Below are 21,770 nucleotides of genomic sequence, written 5' to 3'. Positions count from 1 at the left end.
ACTTAAGTAAAGCGTTATAGCCTTAATGGTTTTCTTCTAAGATTTTATTTTTTAAGCAATCTCTACACCCAATGTGGGGTTCAAATTTACAACCCCAAGATCAAGAGGTACATGCTCCACTGACTGAACCTGCCAGGTGCCCCACAGCCTTAATGTTTGAATGTTAATCTTTATGTTGTCAAGAAGTCTCCAAGAAGCCTGCTTTGGTGCTAACTCAAATTTTAAGATAAAGATTCCTTCATTAAAAAAAATGCTTGGGGGACGCCTGGGTGGCTCAGTTGGTTAAGCAGCTGCATTCGGCTCAGGTCATGATCCCAGCATCCTGGGATCGAGTCCCACGTCGGGCTCCTTGCTCAGCAGGGAGCCTGCTTCTCCCTCTGCCTCTGCCTGCCACTCTGTCTGCTTGTGCTCACTCTCGCTCCTCTCTCTCTCTCTCTCTCTCTGACAAATAAATAAATACATAAATAAATCTTAAAAAAAAAATTAAAAAAAATGCTTGGGTGCTTGTTCCAAAATTATAAGGCACTATGTTAGGTGCTATGGAAAAACAGTTTAAATGCTTAAGATAAATGTCATGCTCAGAGAGGCAAAAGAGGCATAATCTGCAGGGAGTGAGATGTACGTGTTAGTGGAGTTCAGAAGGAGATTATTTCTGGCTGGGGAATTAAACTGGTTTTACGAAGGAGGTAACATTTGCCTTGAATGGGCTTTTCAAGTAGAGGTAGCACCAGAAAGACCAGCCTCAGACACGTAAGATATGGAAGAGTGAACTATATGGTCAAGGGCAAAGACAAGGACAAAGAAAAGGTACAGGTCCTGAAGAGAAACAGCATGTACTTATTTTGGTTCACATAAAAAAAATAAAACCAACCCTACTACTGTGTCTGCTTAGAAAATATTTCTTACCCAATGCCACTAACTCGAGTCAGAAAATTGATAGATGAACTCGTGTCATCCTGCCGAATCTTTAAGAAAAAAAAAAGTCTAGTAATGACTTAGGAATGCTCTGAGAACTTAAATGATCTTATTGGAAATGTACCAGTCTGCTAAGAGACCTGAAGAGCCATTTACATTTGCCTGGATAAACATCAATGGTTCTAGGTAAGTAACAAAGCAGATGAAGATGTCTCATCTCTACCTTATCCCATACTTTAAAAAGGCTTACTTATAAAAGACTGTAAGTAGTAGAATTATTATCAGGATGAAATAAAACCATAAAAATGCTTCAGAGAGTTTAAGAATAGAAATTCTAAAATATAACAATGTCTTATCAAAGCTTATAATCTGCCTTCTGAATGATACTGAATATAAGGAGCTAACTCTAGCACAGATGTTAACAATCTCTAAAATGCCACATAAAATAACTAAGTATTTTACAGGAACAATATTCAAAGTTTTTAAAATACAACACTTAAAGCCGTAAACTCCACTCTTCTTTTCCCTCCTAGTCTCACCAGGTAAATAACATCAGTCACCCTGCAATGACACTACCTGGTAACTGCTATAAAGGCAGACACTATAATTGAATAAGCAAACAAGTTAAAACTTTACCTTTTCCAGCTTACGCAATTTTCCAGTCGCTAAAAATTCATCAATCTTTTCAGCAATCTTTGTTCCTACTCCAGGCTAATGGAAAATTAAAAATATAAAACTTACATAAATATAATGCTTACCAAATCACTCAAAGATAAAGTAAAAAGTAAGAAATGATAAAAAAAAATGATAGTCCCATGACCAGTTTTAAAACAAAGGACACAAAAAATTGAACTATGGTGAAAATACATATTCTCCCAACAAAATCTTAAACGATGACAAAAGAGAAGCCCTAATAAAACAATTCTAAATGACTTACTTTTTAAAAAATTAATTTTTGTTGTAGAAAAATTAGAAAAAAGTTGCATATAGAAAAAATATAAATCATTTATTAATTTCATTGCCCTGAAAATTAAAATAAACTGTCATCTCATCACCTAACATCTGCTTTGTACACTTCTTTTCTGCTTATATACATAAGCAGAGTTATATGTGCATGTACATATATATTTGTATATATACATATTTTTCTTACAAAAATAGAATCATTCTGCTTTGTAAAGTACATTTTTTTAACTTAAAATACATCACAAATTTCCGTATCAATATATAAATACAACTTCAATATCTTTAATGGCTGCATGGTATATCATTGTATGACTATACCATAATTTACTTAACACATATCCTACTACCAGAGACATTTAGATAGTTTACAAGTTCTGATATAACAATGTCATGAACTTCCTCTAGAGCAGAGGTTCTTAAGCTTTTGCACTGTCATCACCTTGGGGATGTGTTAAAACACAGAATGCCTAGAATTTCTGGCTTAATGGGTTGCATTTATTTATTTATTTATTTTTTTAAGGTAAACTCTACACCCAGGGTGGGGCTTGAACTCACGACCCTGAAATCAAGAGTCACATGCTCTACTGACCAGTCAGCCAAGTGCCCCAATAGGCTGCAGTTCGAACAAGTTCCCAGGTGATGCTGCTACTGTCTAGGTAGAGCACTTTGAGAATACTGCTCTAGAACTGCACAAACATGACAGCCACCTCATGGGACATTTTAAGTTTACATTATTAAAATTAAAAAAAATCATTCCTCAGTCCCCTTTAACCACACTTCAAGAGCTCACTGGCCAAATGTCACTCATGGTTACCGTTAATGGACAGCACTGCTCTAGAATGCCCTATGAGAGCAGAGATCCGGTTTTTACTGGTTTACCCCCAGCACCTTGGCATATTGGTGTTCAAAAATTATGAACTAATGAATCCTCGTATATATATATCTCTACTGGTTTCCTCAAAATAAATTCCTCAAGATAAAGTGGAATTGCTAGGACAAAGGATATATACATTTTGCCAACATTCTGCTAGATTATCCTCCAGCAAAGCTAGAAATAACCAAGATTTCCATCATTAGTAACTGAATGTCTTTTTCCACATCTTTATCCATACTGTATACTATATTTGATAGTTTGATAGCACCATACAGCATCTTGTTTTAATTTGCAACTCTGATTATTAGTGAAGTTGAACTCTTTTTCATGTTTTTCACTTTTTATTCCTTTTTATTTTTACTCTTCTCCTTTAAATAAGGGCTTTTTTAGAGTAGTTACGGGTTCACAGCAAAACTGACCACAAGTACACAATTCCCATATACCCGCAGCCCCAACACATGCATAGCCTAGCCAATTATCAACATTTCCCACCAGAGTGCTACATTTGGTATAACTGATGAACGTACACTGAAATATCATCATCAAAGTTTACATTAGGGTTCGTTCTTGGTGGTGTTGGCCCTCTCTAAATGTTCAAATGCGTCAATATGTCCTACTATCTCTTAGCCCCGAGTTCACCCTTCTATATTCTTGATTTATTTAATGTTTAAGTGTTCCAAGACTACTTAATGCATATTCAAGTTCTAAAAATAGCAATTACCAGACAGAAATGAACAAGACTTAGCAAGAAAAATCGAGTAGAAAATGGAAACTGCTCAGGTTTCTCATTTCCTATATAAGAAGATACATACTGACTTAAAGCAATTTAGGCCCAGGCTATTTTCTATAACCTAATATTAAAGATTAAAACGCAAACACTCATTCCGGAAATATCAGATTTCTAGAATTACTGAGAAGCACTCACATGTGCCAAAGTGTAGGTCAGTGATTCTTAATAAAATAGTAGAAAGGAACAATGATGAGATTTTCATATTAAGTACAGTGTTGTGCAAAAGGAATTTCGGACATTTTTGTGTTCTTTTTAGGGATATACCATAGGCTCAGATTTGGCATAAAGTGCATCAGAGCTTGTAAAAGTTTGAATCTAATAAGTGTGTATGCTACCTGCAATTAACACAAAAAGAAAATCCAATTATTGATAAAAGGAGAACAGAATGGAAGCAGAAGTGGCTCTGGAGGTTAATAATGCATGAGTTCACCAAGCTCAGAAATCTGGTGACACAAGACAGAAACTCAGAATTAAAATCCAATGTATTTATATCTTCCTTGGCTAGTCTATTTGGGGAGGATATACTGATGTTGAGAACTGTTTATAGCACAAAGGACTTAAAACCTATATATCAGGGCATGATTAGCATCGAGTTAATAATTCAAGATGAAGATGTGACACATGATTAATGTGGATAACCTGTCACTCAATCATAAAATGTACAAGATTTATGGTAATTTTAAGATCCTGAAAGGTGAAAATACAAGGATACTTAGGATTCATACTCTGAAGTTTACATACACACCCACTTGTGAACACAAATGGGTAAAGAAAAACAGAAGGCGGCAGTAACTATCAGGACCTAGACTAATCAAAAGCCACATCAGTTTGACATGTTTAACAAAAGATAAATAAGATACATTCCACAATTTTGAGGAACTTAGAATCTTTTAGTGAGATTTAGATGAAAGAGAATAATCTATCAATAGATAGGCTTTTCTAGGATATTCTTAGCAATATTAATGTAAATTACCAAGACATGTGACCCTCTAGGAACCATGACACTGTGACACAGCATACAGGGCTTTAAGAAAATTACAAAGAGGGCTACATGCGGTAATATACAAAGGGGTTTAATTATGTGATTAGTAGGTAAGATTTCTTTGTGAACACCAATTCTCATTAACTCACATAAATTCCTACACCTGGGGATCAGAAAAAGAAAGCTAGAGACCAGACATGCCAATACCATTCTGTCACTATACGGTTCTTGAGGACTAACACTCAAGTTGAAATTCAACGTGAGTATATGTATATATGGCAAGATATAGAAAAAAATTGTAATTACATATACTTAAAGCAAATTTCAATCCACACCCTTCCCAGCGGTAGATGTGGTGACAAAAGGAGTGGGGAAATCTGCCTGTGTGGGTCCAAGCAGCTTCAGAGAGGCAAATTTAGTTTTGTGGGAATCCACCAAATTTGTGCATGTGTGAACTCTTCAGTCACCTTGCTCACTAAACTTACCAATTTCTTAGCTTCTGCTCCACTCTTTATTTTGTGCGGGTACTTTGCTATCACAGATGCTGCTTTTCTATAAAGAGAATAAAAAAAGAAATCCAGTGAGGTCTTAATTTTTCTTAAACTAGAATACACACGAGCAAATACGCAGCTTCAATTTTTATCACCATAACTAATTTTCCACTTTTGTGTCAAACTTAAAAAAACTCAAGAGGAGCTGGCAGACCACTTGCATAACCTTCAGAAGTATCTTGAAAATCCTCACATGTGAGGATAACATAACTTTACCTGTATGTTTAAAACCAGGGAGATTCAGCAAACCAGTAGCCTTTCCTTTTTGGGATGAAGCTAGTTTTTAGATTGTTCCTAACTCTCATAAAAATGTGACACCTAGTGATATTTGGATTACTAGATACCAAACTGGCTTAAGGATGGTGTTTTTTAAGATTTAGTTCTTTATTTTAGAGAGGGGAGAGAGAGCAAGAGAGAGAGAAGTGTGTGGAGAGGGGCAGTGGACAAGAGAGAATCCCAAGCAGACGACCCTCTAAGCTTGGAGCCCTAAGCAGGACTTGATCCCATGACGGAGACCAGAACCTGAACAGAAACCAAGAGTCAGACGCTCAACCGACTGCGCCACCCAGCTGCCCTTGGATGGCTGTTTTTAAATTCATGGCTTAAAACTGCAACTGCACTCCCCTGCGTCCTTATACTTATGTTCTTTTTCTTCATTGCTCTCACTTCTGTGCCACATAAAGCACTGACCTGATTCTTGCCCATCTCCACACACATCCAGCTCAGTAACTGGTGACACACTGGGCTTACCCTGGGAGCTCACTGATGGTCTCCTGTCTATAATTTCCACGCTAAATGTAGTTTAGCAGTGATGCTGATAAAAGCCAGGGCACATCTAAGTCTCAAGCATAAATACTGGGTAGTCTGTTCTAATATATATAAACCTTTAGATTTGGATTTCAACTTCTCTATTAGCATATTACCATTGATGAGTCTGGAAAAGTAGGTTGAGGGCCGTTTGTTGAGGGAATTGTTTCAGTAAAGACAAGTAGTTCCAGACAAATGGTATCATGAGGCAAAGCCTGAAGGAAAGAAGAATTAAAGCAGGAAGGCTTTCTGGATGCCACAATGTATTTGGGCTTTATCATGATAAAGGGGAAATATTTAGTTATCTGATATGGAAGAATGACAGGATCAGATAACTATTTTCAAAAGAATACTTTGGCCACAATTAAGAGAAATGTATAATCAGGGTACATGTAGGCAACACCTGCTCTTCCAGACTTAGCTCCCACTCAGGCAAAGTGAATTACTGATTTCTAGAAAAATGTTATACTCCTTCAGATCTCAATGCCTTTTGGCACATTTTGTTTCCTTTCTCTAGACTGTTCTTCTTTTCACTTATCCCCTGACAGTTTCCTTCAAAACGAAACACCTCCTCTCTGAACTTAAATAGAATACAGAGTTGAATATCTTTCTGATTTCTAAATCAAATGTGTGGATGAACAGTACAATTACTTTAAACAGGCAGTCAAGACAGATAAAGAAAGGAGCATAATCAGTTTTTAATTATGTTGAATGGGAAGGGAAGGGGAGAGTTGAGTTCAATTTTGAAAAGATTAAGATAAAGGTAACAGTGGCCTAAAAATCTTGAGAAAAGCCCAATGAGATACAGATTTGGAGTCAATGACATAACCAGTATCCAAAGCCAGGAACGGTAAGATTGCCAAGGAAACTATGAAAACGAGAAAAAAAAAAAAAAGGACTAAGGGCAGACCTCCAGAACTACCAACATTGAAAGGAAGATATAAGAGGTCAAAAAACAGATATGAGTGCCATCATGGGATTCAAGAGTAAGACTTTTGGAATGAGCTAATGGTAAATGCCAATGAAAGTCCAATAAGGTGAGATGTAGGTGACAGCATTTTCAGAATGGCAGGATGGAAATTATAACACAGTGAGATAATGAATGACTAGGGCTGAGGAAATCGAAGCAAGAAACATAATTCAAGACGTTTAACTGTAAAGTGGAGGAAACAGACAGGAGCTAGCTAGAGGGCAGAGGGAAGTTAAGACTGCTTTGTTTTTGCGTTCAAGAGCTGAGGGACTTAGACCTGTCTGTAGGCTAAGGGGCACAAGTAACCGGTTGTGGGAGTAATGACTACCATGAGGGCGCTGGTGAGTTGGAAAAGGAGCGGATCCAAGAATCAGCCAAACACCAACCAGATGGAGATATGATTCCTTGAATCACATCTATTTCACAGCCCAGACCTCATCCGCTGTCTTTCATTGTGGCTTAAAATCAAACTGTATTATCAGCAATTCACATCTGATAATGGGAAAAATACACATCAGCTACGCCTATTTTCAGTCAGAACTGGGAACTCATTAGAAATGATCCTACATTGTTCTGCCCAAATTATCCCTGAAATTTTGCAGTAAGGTACCACCAGAGAGTCAATACCCTCAGCTCTTGCTTTTTTCTCCTCTTGCATATGGTCCAAATACCCACTAACCCCTCGGCCCTGTTAACTGCCACACGTCCCAGGACTCGGGCTACCGAAGAATGCTGCACCGTCCCACCTGTAAGCATTGTACTTGTGGATTGCCTGGTTCACGTTCTTCTCAAAGTTTGCGAGTTCTGCAAAGGCAACAAGAGGCTGGGGTGAACAAGAACCGCGAGTAAACAAACGAGAGCTGAGTTTTTCAGAAGGGGATCTAACACCTTTTTAGGAGACAGTGAACCCCCGCTTGTACACGGGCCAGGCCAAAGACAGCCCAAATGGTGACACAGGAATCCCCAGCCGGACTGACATTCAGCCGCCAGCAATGGGCGCCGAAGGAAGATCCGCAAGGAAGACTACCCGCCGCAACCGGCCGACCCCATCCACAGGGCTGTGGGGACGGGAGAGAAGCAGGGGAAGGCAATGAAGTGGGAAGAAAGAAGAAGAAAGCCAGCGGCGCCCGGCCCGGTGCTAACCTGTGAGCATGTCGGTGATTCCCCCGTTGAGCGTCTCCTGCGGCGCCTTCCGTTTGCTCATGGTGGCTCGCACCCGAGGACCGCAGAGTGCTCAGAGCCGGGGACTGGCCCCCTCTCCCAGCTTTAAGGAGGGGCCGGGACTTGGAGAGGGGGGCAGGACCAGCCCGGCCCCGGCAAAGCCAGCCAGACCCACTGAACAATGGCCGCCTCTGACAGGAGGCGCGGCGCACGGCGCGCGGGGTGACGTCACGCGCTCGGGGCGTGCCGGGGGGCGCGGCTCGAGCTGGGCCCCCGCGGCGCGTGAAGGAAGGGACCACGAAGGTGAGGGGGACCTGGGAGGCGAGGCTGGGCCAGAGCGCGGGTTGGGCAAGCGGTTCTTTGTGGGAAGACCTGGGTTCTTAACCTAAGACATGATGTCTGTTCTCCCCGCACGTTCCTCCGATTCCTCTCCCCAGAAGGGGAGGAACGAGGAGTCCGACTCTGGGAAGTCCACGCTTCAGGTGGTGGGGTGGGAGGTAGCGATGGCGGAGACGGCTCGTGCGCACGTCTCATCCGTGCGCCGTGATGGTTACTGAGGGCGTGACCTTATGTGTGATAGGAGGCGAACAGCGGCGTCGTACTTACTGTCCGAGGTTTCTGTGAGAGTATAACGCCGGGGCACAGGGCAGTGGCGTTTCCGACCTCGGGTGCAGGCCTTTTTTGCATATTGTATTTGGGTTTTTTTTAAATTGTTGTTTGTTTTGTTTTTTAAGGATTTTATTTATTCATTTGTCAGAGAGAGAGAAAGTGCAGGCAGGGAGAGCAGCAGAGGCAGAGGGAAAAGCAGACTCCCTGCTGAGCAGTGAGCCAGGACTCATCCCAGGACCCTGGCATCATGACCTGAGCCGAATCAGACGCTTAACTGATCGAGCCACCCAGGTGTCCCTGTATATTGTATTTGTATAGTTTTTGTAAATATTTGTGTTTTCCCAACTTGTACCTTGCCTTTTTAAAACGGTGTCTTAACACCTTGCTAACCCCTTTGTTTGGATATGAGGTGGCTTAGTATTTTTCTCAGTTCAGTTTTTTTCTTACTTAATCCTTATTCCAGGCTCTGTTCATATTATTTTGTTCCGAAGAATGATCACCCCTCATTAAATAAAAAAAGTTTTTAGGGGCACCTGGGTAGCTCAGTGGGTTAAAGCCTCAGCCTTCAGCTCGGGTCATGATCCCAGGGTCCTGGGATCGAGCCCCACATCGGGCTCTCTGCTCGGCAGGGAGCCTGCTTCCCTTCCTCTCTCTCTGTCCGCTTCTCTGCCTACTTGTGATCTCTGTCAAATAAATAAATAAAATCTTTAAAAAAAAAAAGTTTGTATTCAGGGGTGTCTGGGTGGCTCAGTGGGTTGAACATGTGACTTCAGCTCAGGTCCTGATCTCATGATCGTGCGATCAAGCCCCAAGTCAGGCTCTGCCCTGCCTGGGACGCTCGCTCTCTCTAAAAAAAAAAAAAAAAGAAAAAAACTTTTTATTTACCTTTGAAAAATGAAACTTACAATTTTAGGGAGTTGTGGGATCATTTTCTATATAAGTATTATGCCATTTTTATATGAGTATAAAATACTCATTTTATATGGAAGTGATATGAGGATTATACTGTCTAAAAATCAGTGCCAAAGAATCCAAGGCAAGTGATCAATTCTCTGTCCTCATCTTCTTGGACCAACCAGTAACATGTGATCCATTTTAAACCACTCTCTTCTTGAAATAACTTGTTTTTAATTGGCTCTAAGATAGCACATGCTCTGCGTTTTCCTTCTTCCTTCATACCCACTCCTTAAGTTTTTTTCTGCATGTTTGTGCTGGTTCTCGGCTCCTCCTCCACTCTCCAGCCTGTGTGGGAAAGTGCCTCAGGCTTTGCTCCTCTAACCAGCTTTCCCACTCTGTCCAGTTTCACCTTTTAAAATGCCATGCCAGCTTGAAGACTCCCAGATTTGTATTTCTAGCCCTGACCTCTCCCTTGAGTTCTACTCTCATATATCAAACTGCCTGCTGGCTGTCTGTAGTTGTCCATAGTAAGCATCTCACTAATAAATTTCCTAAAGAGCTCTTGATTTTTGTCCCACTAATTTCTCCTTAACTTTTTCCCAACTCAGTTAATGACATTTTAATCCACCCTGCCATCAGGTCAAAACCCTAGGAGCCATTCTTAATGACTCTTTTCACACCCAACATCCAATCTGTCAAGTCTTGTCTGTTCTGTCTCCAGAATTCATTCTCTGAATTGAATTGCTCTCACCCACTCTACTGCCACTACCCTAGTCCAATCTGCCATGATCTCACTCCCCGATTGCTGCCGTAGCCTCCTCAATGGGCTTCCTGGTTCGGCTCTTGTACCCTACAGGCCATTATCCACATAGGAGAAAAGTCTTTTAAAAACGTCTATCAGGGGTGCCTGGGTGGTTCATTTGGTTAGGCGGCTGCCTTTGGCCCGGGTCATGATCCCCAGGGTCCTGGGATCCAGCCCCATGCCCGGCTCCCTGCTCAGCGGAGAGCCTGTTTCTCCCTCTCCCTCTGCTTGCTACTCTGCCTACTTGTGCTCTCTCTCCTCTCTGTCAAATAAATAAATAAAATCTTTAAAAATATATATAAAAAATGTGTATCAACATGCCATTCATTGACTTAAATATACTTTCATTACACTTAGAATGAATTCCAAATTCCTTCCACTGGCCTAATATGATCTGTCTCCTTCCACCTCTCCTAATTGAGTTCTCACCACTTTTCCCTTTGTCAGTGCACATGTATTGTTATGTAGCACACACATGTACCTGCTTCAGAGCTCTTTTCTCATTGTTCAGGGCTCTGCCTGGCTGCCTTCCCATCGTTCAAGTCTCAGCCATGTGGTCATATCCTTGTCACATTCCTGAGCAGTCCCCATGCCCTCTCTATTACTGTGGAACTACTCCATTCCATGAAAATGATTTGAAACTTACGCATGTGTTACTTGCCTATTATCTACTCCCTGCTCTGTTTTTCCTCCCCTAATGTGGATTGAAAGCTCCAACAGAGTAGGGACTCAATTTTTGTTTGCTACAGAATAGGGGCTCAGCAAATCCGTCATGAATGAATATCCTAAATTGCCATTTTGCTGAAGTATCAAATACTTGAAATTAGAGAGGATATTGACACATCATGATGTAAGGTGGCTAACTGCCCAGGTTGGCTGGGACTGAGGGGCTCCTGGGATACAGAACTTTTAGGGCTAAAACCAAGACAAGTTGGTCTACCCTAAGATATGCACCCTTAGATATGTCACTAACAAAACTTAAGTTGGAAAACAACACTGAGTACTGTGTAAGGGCTCCTAACTGGTTAACATTTTTTCTTAGTAAACATTTATTGAATGAGATTGAGCATAGTAGGGGAAAAGGAGAAAGAATGATGAAAGATACATTAAGCAACACTACCTATTGTGAAAACTGGAAAGATTCCATGTAATACAAAGGAGTAAGCCAAGCTGGTTGGGGGTGATGGAGCAAATCAAGTGATAACAGACCTCAAATTTCCATGCAGAAATAATGTTTTGGCTTTGACAAAAAAACCCTCAAGAAACCAGGGGCACCTGGGTGGCTCAGTCGTTAAGCATCTGCCTTTGGCTTGGGTCATGATCCTAGAGTCCTGGGACCGAGCCCCACATTGGGCTCCCTGCTCTGCAGGAAGCCTGCTTCTCCCTCTCCCACTCCCCCTGCTTGTGTTCCCTCTCTTGCTGTGTCTCTCTCTGTTAAATAAATAAAATCTTAAAAAAAAAAAAAAGAAGAATCCATTCTCCGCTTTAGAACCTACAAGTCCGTGGACTCTGAGGAAAACGAAAAGTAAGAACTAAGTTGGGCGATCAGATTTTTGAAATAGGAACTGTCAGTTTCCTCCTTCCTTCTACCCATCCCAAGCAAAAAATTTTACTTATTTCACTTCCTCAGCGTAAAGAAGAGACAGAGCTAAACAAAAAAATAATAAAATAAAATAATAATAAAAGATAAAACACACACGCAAAAGAAGAGTCAGCTGAAAGCCCCTAGTCTTTCATTTCGGGATTCCAAAAGCCTAAACCCTTTAAAGAGATAATGTTAGGTACTTCTGACAAAATATGTGTGAGCTAGCAGTGCTCATTCAACCAGCAAATATTTATTGAACACCCACCAAGAGTCCTGCCCAGCCTTGGGTGCCACATATATAGCAATGAACGGACCAAGTCCCATCTCGTGGAGCTTTTTAATGGATGTATAGAGGGACAAATAAATATATCAGGTGGTGACAGTGGCATAAAAACAAGTCAAGATAACAGAGTTACAGGGACAGCTCCCTGGGTGGCAGGGTAGGAGATGGGTACCAGTATAGAGGATGTCCTGATAACGCTGCATATGAGAGATGTAAGCGGAGAGGAAAGAAGCCATGAGGCGCTCTGGGGGAGAGAGTGATCCAGGCAGAGGACGATGTTCGATGTTCGTGTAGACTCTGAGGCTAAAAAGTTCTAGGCAAATGGGTACAAATTATGTGACCATTCCAACAAATGGTGATACCAACAAAACCTCATCTGAAATGAAGTCATTTTCGTTCAATTCCTTTCATTAAGCGAGGAAGATAGTGCAGGTAGTCCCGGATGAGCAAGGATGAGAGCAGGAGGTGATGGTACCAAGGAGCACGGAGCACGCCCAGTGGACAGAGAGGGGACCAGACCAGTAGTAGCAAAGTGAGAGCGGAAGGTGATGCTGAAGGAAACGGGAAGCATTCAGGTTCTGGATATATTCTGAAGGTAGAACCAGCAGGACTCATTGGATAAATTGGATGTGGGGTGTGGAAAAAAGAGAGTAGGCAGGGTGAATCTGTGGTTATTTAACTGAGTAACTGGAAGAACAGAGCTGTCGTTTAAGGTGTTAGGAAGACCACAAAGAACAAGTTTGGGAGGGAAAAATCAGGAGTTGACTTTTGGAATGTGAGATGCATATCTAGTTGACAATTCTGAAGGGACAGTGGGATATATTATCCTGGGGTTCAAGAGAGAGGTCCGAGCTGGAGGTATAGTTTTTTGTGTTTTTTTAAGATTTTATTTATTTATTTCACACACAGAGAGAGCGCGCGCGAACATAAGCAGGGGGAGCAGAAGGCAGAGGGAGAGGGAGAAGCAGGTTGATAGATGCGGGGCTTCATCCCAGGACCCTTAACCACTGAGCCACCCAGGTGCCCCTGGCGGTATAATTTTGAAACCATCAGCATCTGTATGGTATTTAAAACCATGAGGCAGGAGTAAATTGCTTTTAAGGAGTAAGGCTAGATTAGAGAACTCCGTGTGTGCGTGTATATGTGTGTGTGTGTGTGTGTGTAGTGGGAAGGGGGGGATGGGGGTGCAGCTAGTTCAGAGGTCAGGGAGAGGTCATGGAATCAGCTCAGAAACAGGAAGAGCCACCCATGAGGATGAACGGGATGAGGTTAGGCAAGGCATGTAAAAAAAAAAAAAAAAAAACTTTTCACAGAGAAGAAAGAGTGGGGTATATATTAGGAAAATCGAGCACCGCATAGAAGTTGGTGGAGTACAAGGTTAGAAATCAAGATGAGTGTCTGCCGGACTGAGGAGACCAGACGTTAGTCTTTGGTGCTGGAGAGTCCCAGAGGGTTTCAAGCAGCCAAGTGACATTTTCCAATTTTTACTCTAACAGCGCTGTAGAGGATGAATTCTTGTTAAGTGGGAGATGTTAGAATCAGGGAGACTGTTTAAGAACCTAAGGCAGGAGAGTGTGAGAGGAAAATGTTTTTTTTTTTAAATTAAGAGGTGAAGAATAGGCAGGTCTTGGAGGAGAGGAGTGAGGACAAGTCTAGCATGGTCACTCATCTCTGCCTGTAGCACTTGGTGGGTGGCAATCACTGAGCTCATAGTGCTACAGATGACAGGCTTGGGGGATGGGGAGAGAATCAATTCCGTACTTTTGAGGTGTTTAGGTATGTTTACCATAGAGGTAAAGCTACATATTTGAAGGTTAGGGATATAGATATAGCCATCAATGTAAACATGATAGGTAAGGCCATGAGCATCAGCCATAGAAAAAGTCAACACTTCCATTCAGTTTCATAGAAGATATATTCTCTTTTGAATGCCCATGAGGAAAGCATAAGGTCATTTCAGATATAAAAATAAATGTAAACATCTCAAATAAAATATTAAGTAATTGAATTTTTAAATGTTTTTGTTTTTAGTTTGATTTAATTTAATTTTAGAGCAAGAGAGAATATAGTGGGGGGAGGGGCAGAGGGAAAGGGAGAGAGAGAATCTTAAGCAGGCTCCACGCCCAGCTCGATCTCACCACCTGAGCTGAAATCAAGAGTTGGACGCTGAACAGACTGAACCACACAGGCACCCCTAGGTGACTGAATTTAAAAACAAACAATTACAGAGCAATAAAACTATTCTGTATGATACTATCTATAATGATGGATACATGTCATTATAAATTTGTCCAAATCCGGGGCGCCTGGGTGGCTCAGTGGGTTGGGCCTCTGCCTTCTGCTCGGGTCATGATCCCAGGGTCCTGGGATCGAGCCCTACATCGGGCTCTCTGCTCGGCAGGGAGCCCGCTTCCCTTCCTCTCACTCTGTCTGCCTCTCTGCCTACTTGTGATCTCTCTCTCTCTCTCTGTCAAATAAATAAATAAAATCTTCAAAAAAAAATTTGTCCAAATCCATAGAATGTACAACACAAAGCTGAACTCTGATGTGAACTAACTCTGATGTGAACTATGGACTCTGGATGATAATGATGTGTCAATGTAGGTTCATCAGGTGTAAATAATATATCATTCTGCTGGGGGATATGGATGGTGGGGGAGGCTATGAACTTGTGAGCGCATGGGGTGTATGGGAAATCTCTGTACCTTCTACTCAATTTTACTGTGATCCTAAAACTGCTTTGTTTGTTTTTTTAAGATTTTATTTATTTATTTGACAGAGAGAGAGGGAACGCAAGGAGAGTGAGTGGGAGAGGAAGAAATAGGCTTCCTGAGGACTGGGGATCCCGATGTGGGGCTCGATCCCAGGACTTTGGGATCATGACCTGAGCCAAAGGCAGAGGCTTAACGACTGAGCCACCCAGGCGCCCCCTAAATCCGCTTAAAAAAATAAAGTCTTTTGGGGCACCTGGGTGGCTCAGTTGGTTAAGTGTCTGCCTTTGGCTCAGGTCATGATCCCAGGGTCCTAGGATCAAACCCTGGGATCAAGTCCTCTGTCAGGCTCCTTGCTCAGCAGGGAGTCTGCTTCTCTCTTTCCCTCTACTCCTCACCCCTGCTTGTTCTCTCTTTTCCTATCTCAAATAAATAAATAAAATCTTTAAAAAATAAAGTTTATTTAAAAAATCATGAGCATTTAGAGTTTATTCTATGAATGCAAGAACAGTTTAACATCAGGAAAATCTAAAAGGATTCCTCACAGTAATAGGAGAGAGGAAAAAATACATCACATTATCTCAGTATACAAATAAAAAAGCATTTGACAAGTTCAAACCAATTTGTAATTTGACTTGATTTGATTTTTTAAAAAGTAATCTCTACACTCAACGTGGGACTTGAACTCATAACCTGGGGGTCAGGAGTCACACGGTCTTCCAAATGACCCAGCCAGGTGTCCCCCAATTTGTGTTTTTTACGGCTCAGAAAAACTGGAATAGTAGAAAATATCCTTTACTTCATAAAGACGCTGCCAGAAGCCCACAGGAAACATAATTTTTGACAGAGAGGGGCACCTTGGTGATTCAGTTGGTTAAGCATCTGCCTTCTGCTCAGGTCATGATCTTGGGGTCCTGGGATCCAGCCCCATCTCAGGCTCCATGCTCAGCTGGGAACCTGCTTCTCCCTCTCCTTTTGCCCCTCCCCTTGCTCAGGCTCTCTCTCTCTCTCTCTCTCTCTCTCTCTCTCAAATAAATAAATCTTTAAAAAAATTTTTTTGACAGAGAAACTTTAGTCTCAAAAGAAAGCAAGGATGTCTGCTATTAACACAATTGTGCAAACAGTAAAGGCATTAGTATTAGAAAAGACAAAACTATAATTATGTGCAGCTAAGAGTAACTCATACAGGCAATGCAATAGAATTAAGATAAACTGTTGGAACTAATAAAAGTTCAGTAAGGTTCCCAGACACATGATTGACTTACAAACATTAATTCTTCTCTACCAGCAACAACCAGTGAAAAAGAAACTGTACAGATAAAACATATTGAAACAATGACTTAAGTAACAATATAGGAAGGTCTAAGAGGCAAAGCAAGTATGGTGATAGAGGTCAGAATCCTTGTCCTCTTTGGCGCTAAGGGTAACTGGAAGAAGATCCAAAGGGGTGAGTGACTTGCACGAGCAGGTGGCCCAGAGCCCTTCAGCCCTGGCTGATGTTGCTCTGTGTCCTCTTTTTCAGTCCACATCTGTGGCGTGTGAGTGATGTCCTTTAGAGCAAGTTACCTAAAGAAAAACTGCAGCCTGGTGTATCGATGGCTTTACGTGATGTGCAGGTGTCCCCTGAAAGGAGAGAGCTACAGCCCTACCCCCCATTCAGAGGAGCTCTGAAGCATAACAGCACAGGAAAATCCTCTCGGTGGGCAGAATTTTGAACAGTGCAGTTTTTGTCCACTTTGTCTGGAATAAGAGATGGTTAGAAGTATGGCTCTGCTCTGGTTCATGGGCTGTTACCAATGGATTGGCTGGATGATCAGGAACTTGTAGAGAATAGGCTTGGAAAACTGCCAGCAGGGAGGACCAGAGAAGAGGCATGGGGATGAGCCTCTAACAATGGACGCAAGACTGAAGATACCTGCGTCTCACGTGACTGCCCACCAAAGGATATCCACTGTCCAGGAGGCTCTTGATAATAAGGCTGATAGCATTACATGGTGTGTGGATGTCAATCAGTCTTTTGGCCCCATCATCTCACTGTTTGCTCCATAGGCTATGACCACAGTGGCCGTGGTGACAGGAAGGGAGGCTCAACAACGCACAGGCTCAACAACAAGGCTCAACATCCTCTTACTAAGTCTGACCAGGTAATGCTACTGTTGACCTGCCAACAGAGACTAATACTAGCCCCCACGATGGCACAACTGCCCTGGGAAGCAAGGCAGCCAATTAATGGCAGTTGGATGATATTAGAAGCAGCAGATGTTCATTCTTATTGTGATTTCTTGCTGGAATAGATACATATTCTGGACATGGAGTTGCCTTCCCTGTTGGCTTCTGCTTGCATCTGCGATCCCTAAAGCACTGCTTCTGATCAGAGAACTCATTGCACAGCAAAGCAAGTGTAGCCACATACCCATCATCCAGAAGTGCCTGGGATACCTGAAATTGGACTAGTTTAATGGAAGACATGGTTATGAGACCAGCTGGCCACAACATCCGATCGAGATGGAGTTCTGTTTCACAGGATGCAGTCTGTACATTGAATCAGAAAGCATTATATGATGCTATCTCCTTATAGTGAGAATGCATAGGTCTGGGATTCAAAGGGTGAAAAGTAGGAGGGACTTCCCCCACTGCATATATAAAAACCCACTTGCAAAACTTGGGCTTCCCACATTGGCAATCTTCATCTCTTCAGGTCTGGAGCTCTTAATGCCCAAGGACGGGGAGTACTTCAACCAGCAGCACCACAGTGATTCCATTGAATTGGGAAATTTTGGGTTCCTATGCCACTGAACCAAAAGGCCAAAAGAGGTTACTACTGATTAGAATGATTGATCCTGATTGCCAAGGAGAAATTGAGTGATTGCTACACAATCAGGGCAGTGAGGACTATGTCTGGAACCAGGGGATTTTCTGGGGCTTCTCTTGATACATTTCACATGCAATGGTTAAGATTAATGCAAAATTATGGCAAAAAAAAAAAAAAGGAGTCTGTACGATTTTGGACTTGGATCCTTTAGGATCACTACACCTGACAAAGAATCCTGACTAGCTGAGGCTGTGGCTGGGGGCAGGGGAAATAAGGGATCAGGAGTGGGAAAATAAACCTGTAGCCATCAGTTCCAGGCTCACGGAAGACAGAACCACTTGTAGATGCAAGGACTGCTGTCGCTTTGTGTATTTTCTCTCTGCTTATTACATGTGTGTGCTTATTTACATGTGCTGCCTGTTTTCTTCTTCCCTCTCCTTCCCAATTCTATTTTACATACAAGCTGTTGAAGATAAACTGTACAACTTAGTGTGATGGAATTCGGGGAGCAATTTATATGGCTAGTGAGAGATACAGTGATTGTTGGGTCTGGTGAGAGATTTTTATGAAGGGTAGCTGTATCCTGTTAGGTGGAAACATAGTTATTTAGTTCTTGCATTGGAGGTTTCAGTGTATGGAGAAGGATGCATAAGGAAGCTGACTAGTCAGCAGGGCGGACCATGCTGATTACCGATCTGTTGCTTCTTAATTCCAAATCTATCCTTCATTGTCTTGTTTTTGCTACTGGGACATCTCTGTCTTGCCAACTGGCACAATTTCAAACTCCGTCATAACGGACATTAGAGGAACACTGGAAGAGGAAGGGGCTCTTCTTCCTGGTTCTGGCGGGCTCCTCCTGGCAGCTCCCAGCGTGTGTGGCAATCAGCAGGAAGATTCCCCTTGCACCTCAAAGGTGCCATACCACCCAGTTGGCAGTTTTTCAGTGAGTTGTGCCGTGCAGCTCCTCCCAATGGACAGCTTTCTATAGCAACTGGACAGCAGCTTCCCAGTGAGTTTGGCCAACTCAGCACCAAACTCCCTCATCACCCAGTGGCAAGCCACAGCCACACCCTCTCGGATGCAGTCTGGATCTGCGGGGGGGGGGGGGGTGTGGAGGGACAGGAGAGTTGGGGTGTGGAGTGGAGCTTTTTCAGCTATTGGGGCTATGGCTAGTCTCTTTTTCTGCTATTCCTGCATTCTTAGTTTTCCTTACCCTTTAGAAACCAATTTTATAATTGGCTTCAATAAAATCTTTAAGATTCTATAAAATCTTTTTTTAAAAAAGATTATTTACTTATTTGACAGAAAGAGAGAAACGAGAGCAGGAACACAAGCAGGGGGAGTGGGAGAGGGAGAAGCAGGCTTCCCGCAGAGCAGGGAGCCCAATGCAGGGCTTGAGCCTGGGACCCTGGGATCATGACCTAAGCTGAAGGCAGACACTTGACAACCGAGCCACCCAGGAGCCTCAAGATTCCATAAAATCTTAAAAAAAAAAAAGAGGGGGCGCCTGGATGGCTCAGTTGGTTAAGAGGCCAATTCCCTGTTATCTTATATTTTCCTTGTTAAATCTGCTGTGTAGTTTCATTCCCTTGACTGGACCCTGAATGAAAGAATTATAATAGTATTGTAGTTATGATGAAAACAAACAAAAAAAAAGGGCTAAACTTTTAGAGATACATGCTGAAATGTGTATGGGTGAAATGTTTTAATGTCTGAAATTTTCTTCACTAATAGAGCAGCTGGTGAGGAGATAATATGATTGTCCAGTATTGATAAATTTGAATCTGGGTGACTAGAATACAGAAGTTTATTATACAAATATACATATATCTGTATATTTGCCAAATCTTCACAGAACAAGTTTTTTTAAAAACTCTGAACATCCTGATGTTAGGGCACAGTAACTAAACAACATTCCAACCAACCAGGAGGCAGTTTGTGTTGAGAAAAATTGGACTTCTGCCCATTCCTCAACTCCTCCAGGAAAAAGAGTCATTGTTGAGACACCTCTTAGCCCTCTCAAGAAGGTCAGATTTAATTTAACCTTAGTAAAACTCTCCATGCCTCAGTTTCCTTATGGATGAAATGAAGATAATGAAAGCACTTGCCTCATTAGGATTGTGAGGACTGCAGACGACTACATTTTTAATAGTCGTAAATCCACTGAATTGTAAGAAACACCCTCATTTTATGTACCACTAAGAAAAAAAATGCTATCAATTAAACTGTGGCACAATGTCTTCACTGTAATCCTGGATGACAAATGGATTAGTCACACCAGGCTCTTGTTGTTTTGAAATTTTCTAGCTCTTCTGAGGGATTTGGCAATTTCTCTTGCCTTCTGCGGCATTGCTTGACACGTGATAAACAGTCCTTTTGCTTGTAGTTCGGTGACAAATGGACAGCCTCTCCTACTTAGAGGTATATTCCTTTCTTAGGACCCATAAAAATTTGGCTGTTAACTTTGAAAGAAAATATGGAATTGCAGCCATATATCCTCAAGAAGTATTTATTTGACCAATATCAGATTTATGCTCACTGCTTTGTTTTTTATGCCTTTCTGGGTACACAATCAATTTCTGTCTCAAGTCAAACCAAAAGGGTAATATTTCTGAAGAGATTTTAAAAGGCAATTAAACTCAACATGGGTGGTACCAAACGGATACAGCTCCACTGAGTGATGGCCGTGAGCGAGTTCACACATGTAATTCACAACTGACACCGACCCCTATAATTGTGACCTGCCATTGATTAAAGATATAGCCCACTGAGAAAAAAAAAAAGTGTGGTAGAGCTGATGAAACACGCATTTTAAGCAAAGTTAGTTCATTGTCTGGCATATATTAACCAATTCATACATGCTGGTCCTATTCCAAACACATCTTGTAAAGACAGTGTTTTTCCTCTGAAATTGCCCTGTCCTATATAGTAGCTACTTGTCACATGTGACTATAAATATTTAAAAGGAGCGGCGCCTGGGTGGCTCAGATGGTTGCACGTCTATCTTCGGCTCAGGTTGTGATCTCCAGGTCATTGGATGGAGCCCCACGTCGGGCTCCCAGCTCAGTGGGGAGTCTGCTTCTCCCTCTCCCTCTGCCTCTCCCCCTGCTTGTGCTCTCTCTGTCTCTCAAATGAGTAAATAAAATATTTTTAAAAACCATTTAAAATGAAATTAAATAAAATAAAAATTCAGTTCCTTAGCTGCCCTAGCCACATTTTAAATGCTCAGCAGTCATATGTAATTAGTAGCTACCTACGGGCCAGAACAGATTAGAACATTCTCATCATCACACAAAGTTCTATTGAACAACGGTTTTCTAGGAAATTCTATCAATTACAACATCAAATTATATGCCATAATATCTTTATTTAAAGTTTTGAATCTTGCTTATATTGGGGTCAAGATGACATATTCATCAGGATGGGTCTAGAATAAAGGATAAAGATAAAATTAGCCTTGCTGACTAGCAAATAGATTGCTGTCAATTTGCAAAATTTCCTGTAACAGGTGAGTGGTTAAACAAGCTGTGATAGATCCATAGCCAGGAGTACCATTTGGCATAAAAGGAAACGACAACTCAGATGGAAACAAGAGTGTAACACTGAGTGGAAAAAAAGCTAATTTCAAATGTTATACACAATCTGGTTCCATTTGTATGACATTCCCAAAAGATTATTATAGAGATGGAGAATAAAGAGAAATTAGTAATTTGCAGGGATTAGGAATCTTGGAGGGGAGGACAGTGGTTGTTTAAAGGGAAAACATGAGGGAGACCTGTGTGGTGATAGGACAGTTCTGTATCTTGATTCTAGTGGTTACACAAATCACACGTGAAAAAATGGTGTAGAACTATAGGCACTCTGAACCGGCATCACTCACCTGCTTTTAATATTGTAGTGTTGTTACATAAGATGTAACCACTAAGGAAAACCACGTGAAGGAGAACATTTGCAATTTCCTGTACATCTGTAATTATTTGTAACTTCCTACAAATCTATAATTAAAAGAAATTTAAAAGAATTTAAAAGAAATTGTTTTGAAAGAAAAAGCTTTA

General features: G+C 41.6%; 1 protein-coding gene across 2 annotated transcripts in view; it reads right to left on the bottom strand.

Moving 5' to 3' along the window:
- The window catches only part of POLB (DNA polymerase beta), a 28,334-nt gene extending 20,122 nt beyond the window's left edge, over positions 1-8,212 (bottom strand). The window contains exons 1-5 of one of the 2 annotated variants that reach the window (XM_080795883.1): positions 7,999-8,212; positions 7,602-7,659; positions 5,013-5,079; positions 1,552-1,626; positions 907-965 (exon numbers count right to left, since the gene is read on the bottom strand). In XM_080795883.1, coding sequence (XP_080652009.1) covers positions 907-965; positions 1,552-1,626; positions 5,013-5,079; positions 7,602-7,659; positions 7,999-8,059 — 320 coding nt within the window. In that variant the 5' untranslated portion in view covers positions 8,060-8,212. The remainder of the gene's footprint in view (positions 1-906; positions 966-1,551; positions 1,627-5,012; positions 5,080-7,601; positions 7,660-7,998) is intronic. The other variant, XM_080795884.1, reaches the window with a different exon arrangement.
- Between the last annotated feature and the right edge of the window lie 13,558 nt (positions 8,213-21,770).

This window comes from Martes martes (assembly GCF_963455335.1).
Source record: "Martes martes genome assembly, chromosome: 2".
Classification (NCBI taxonomy): Eukaryota; Metazoa; Chordata; class Mammalia; order Carnivora; family Mustelidae; genus Martes; species Martes martes.
This window is presented reverse-complemented; position numbering and strand designations above follow the sequence as displayed.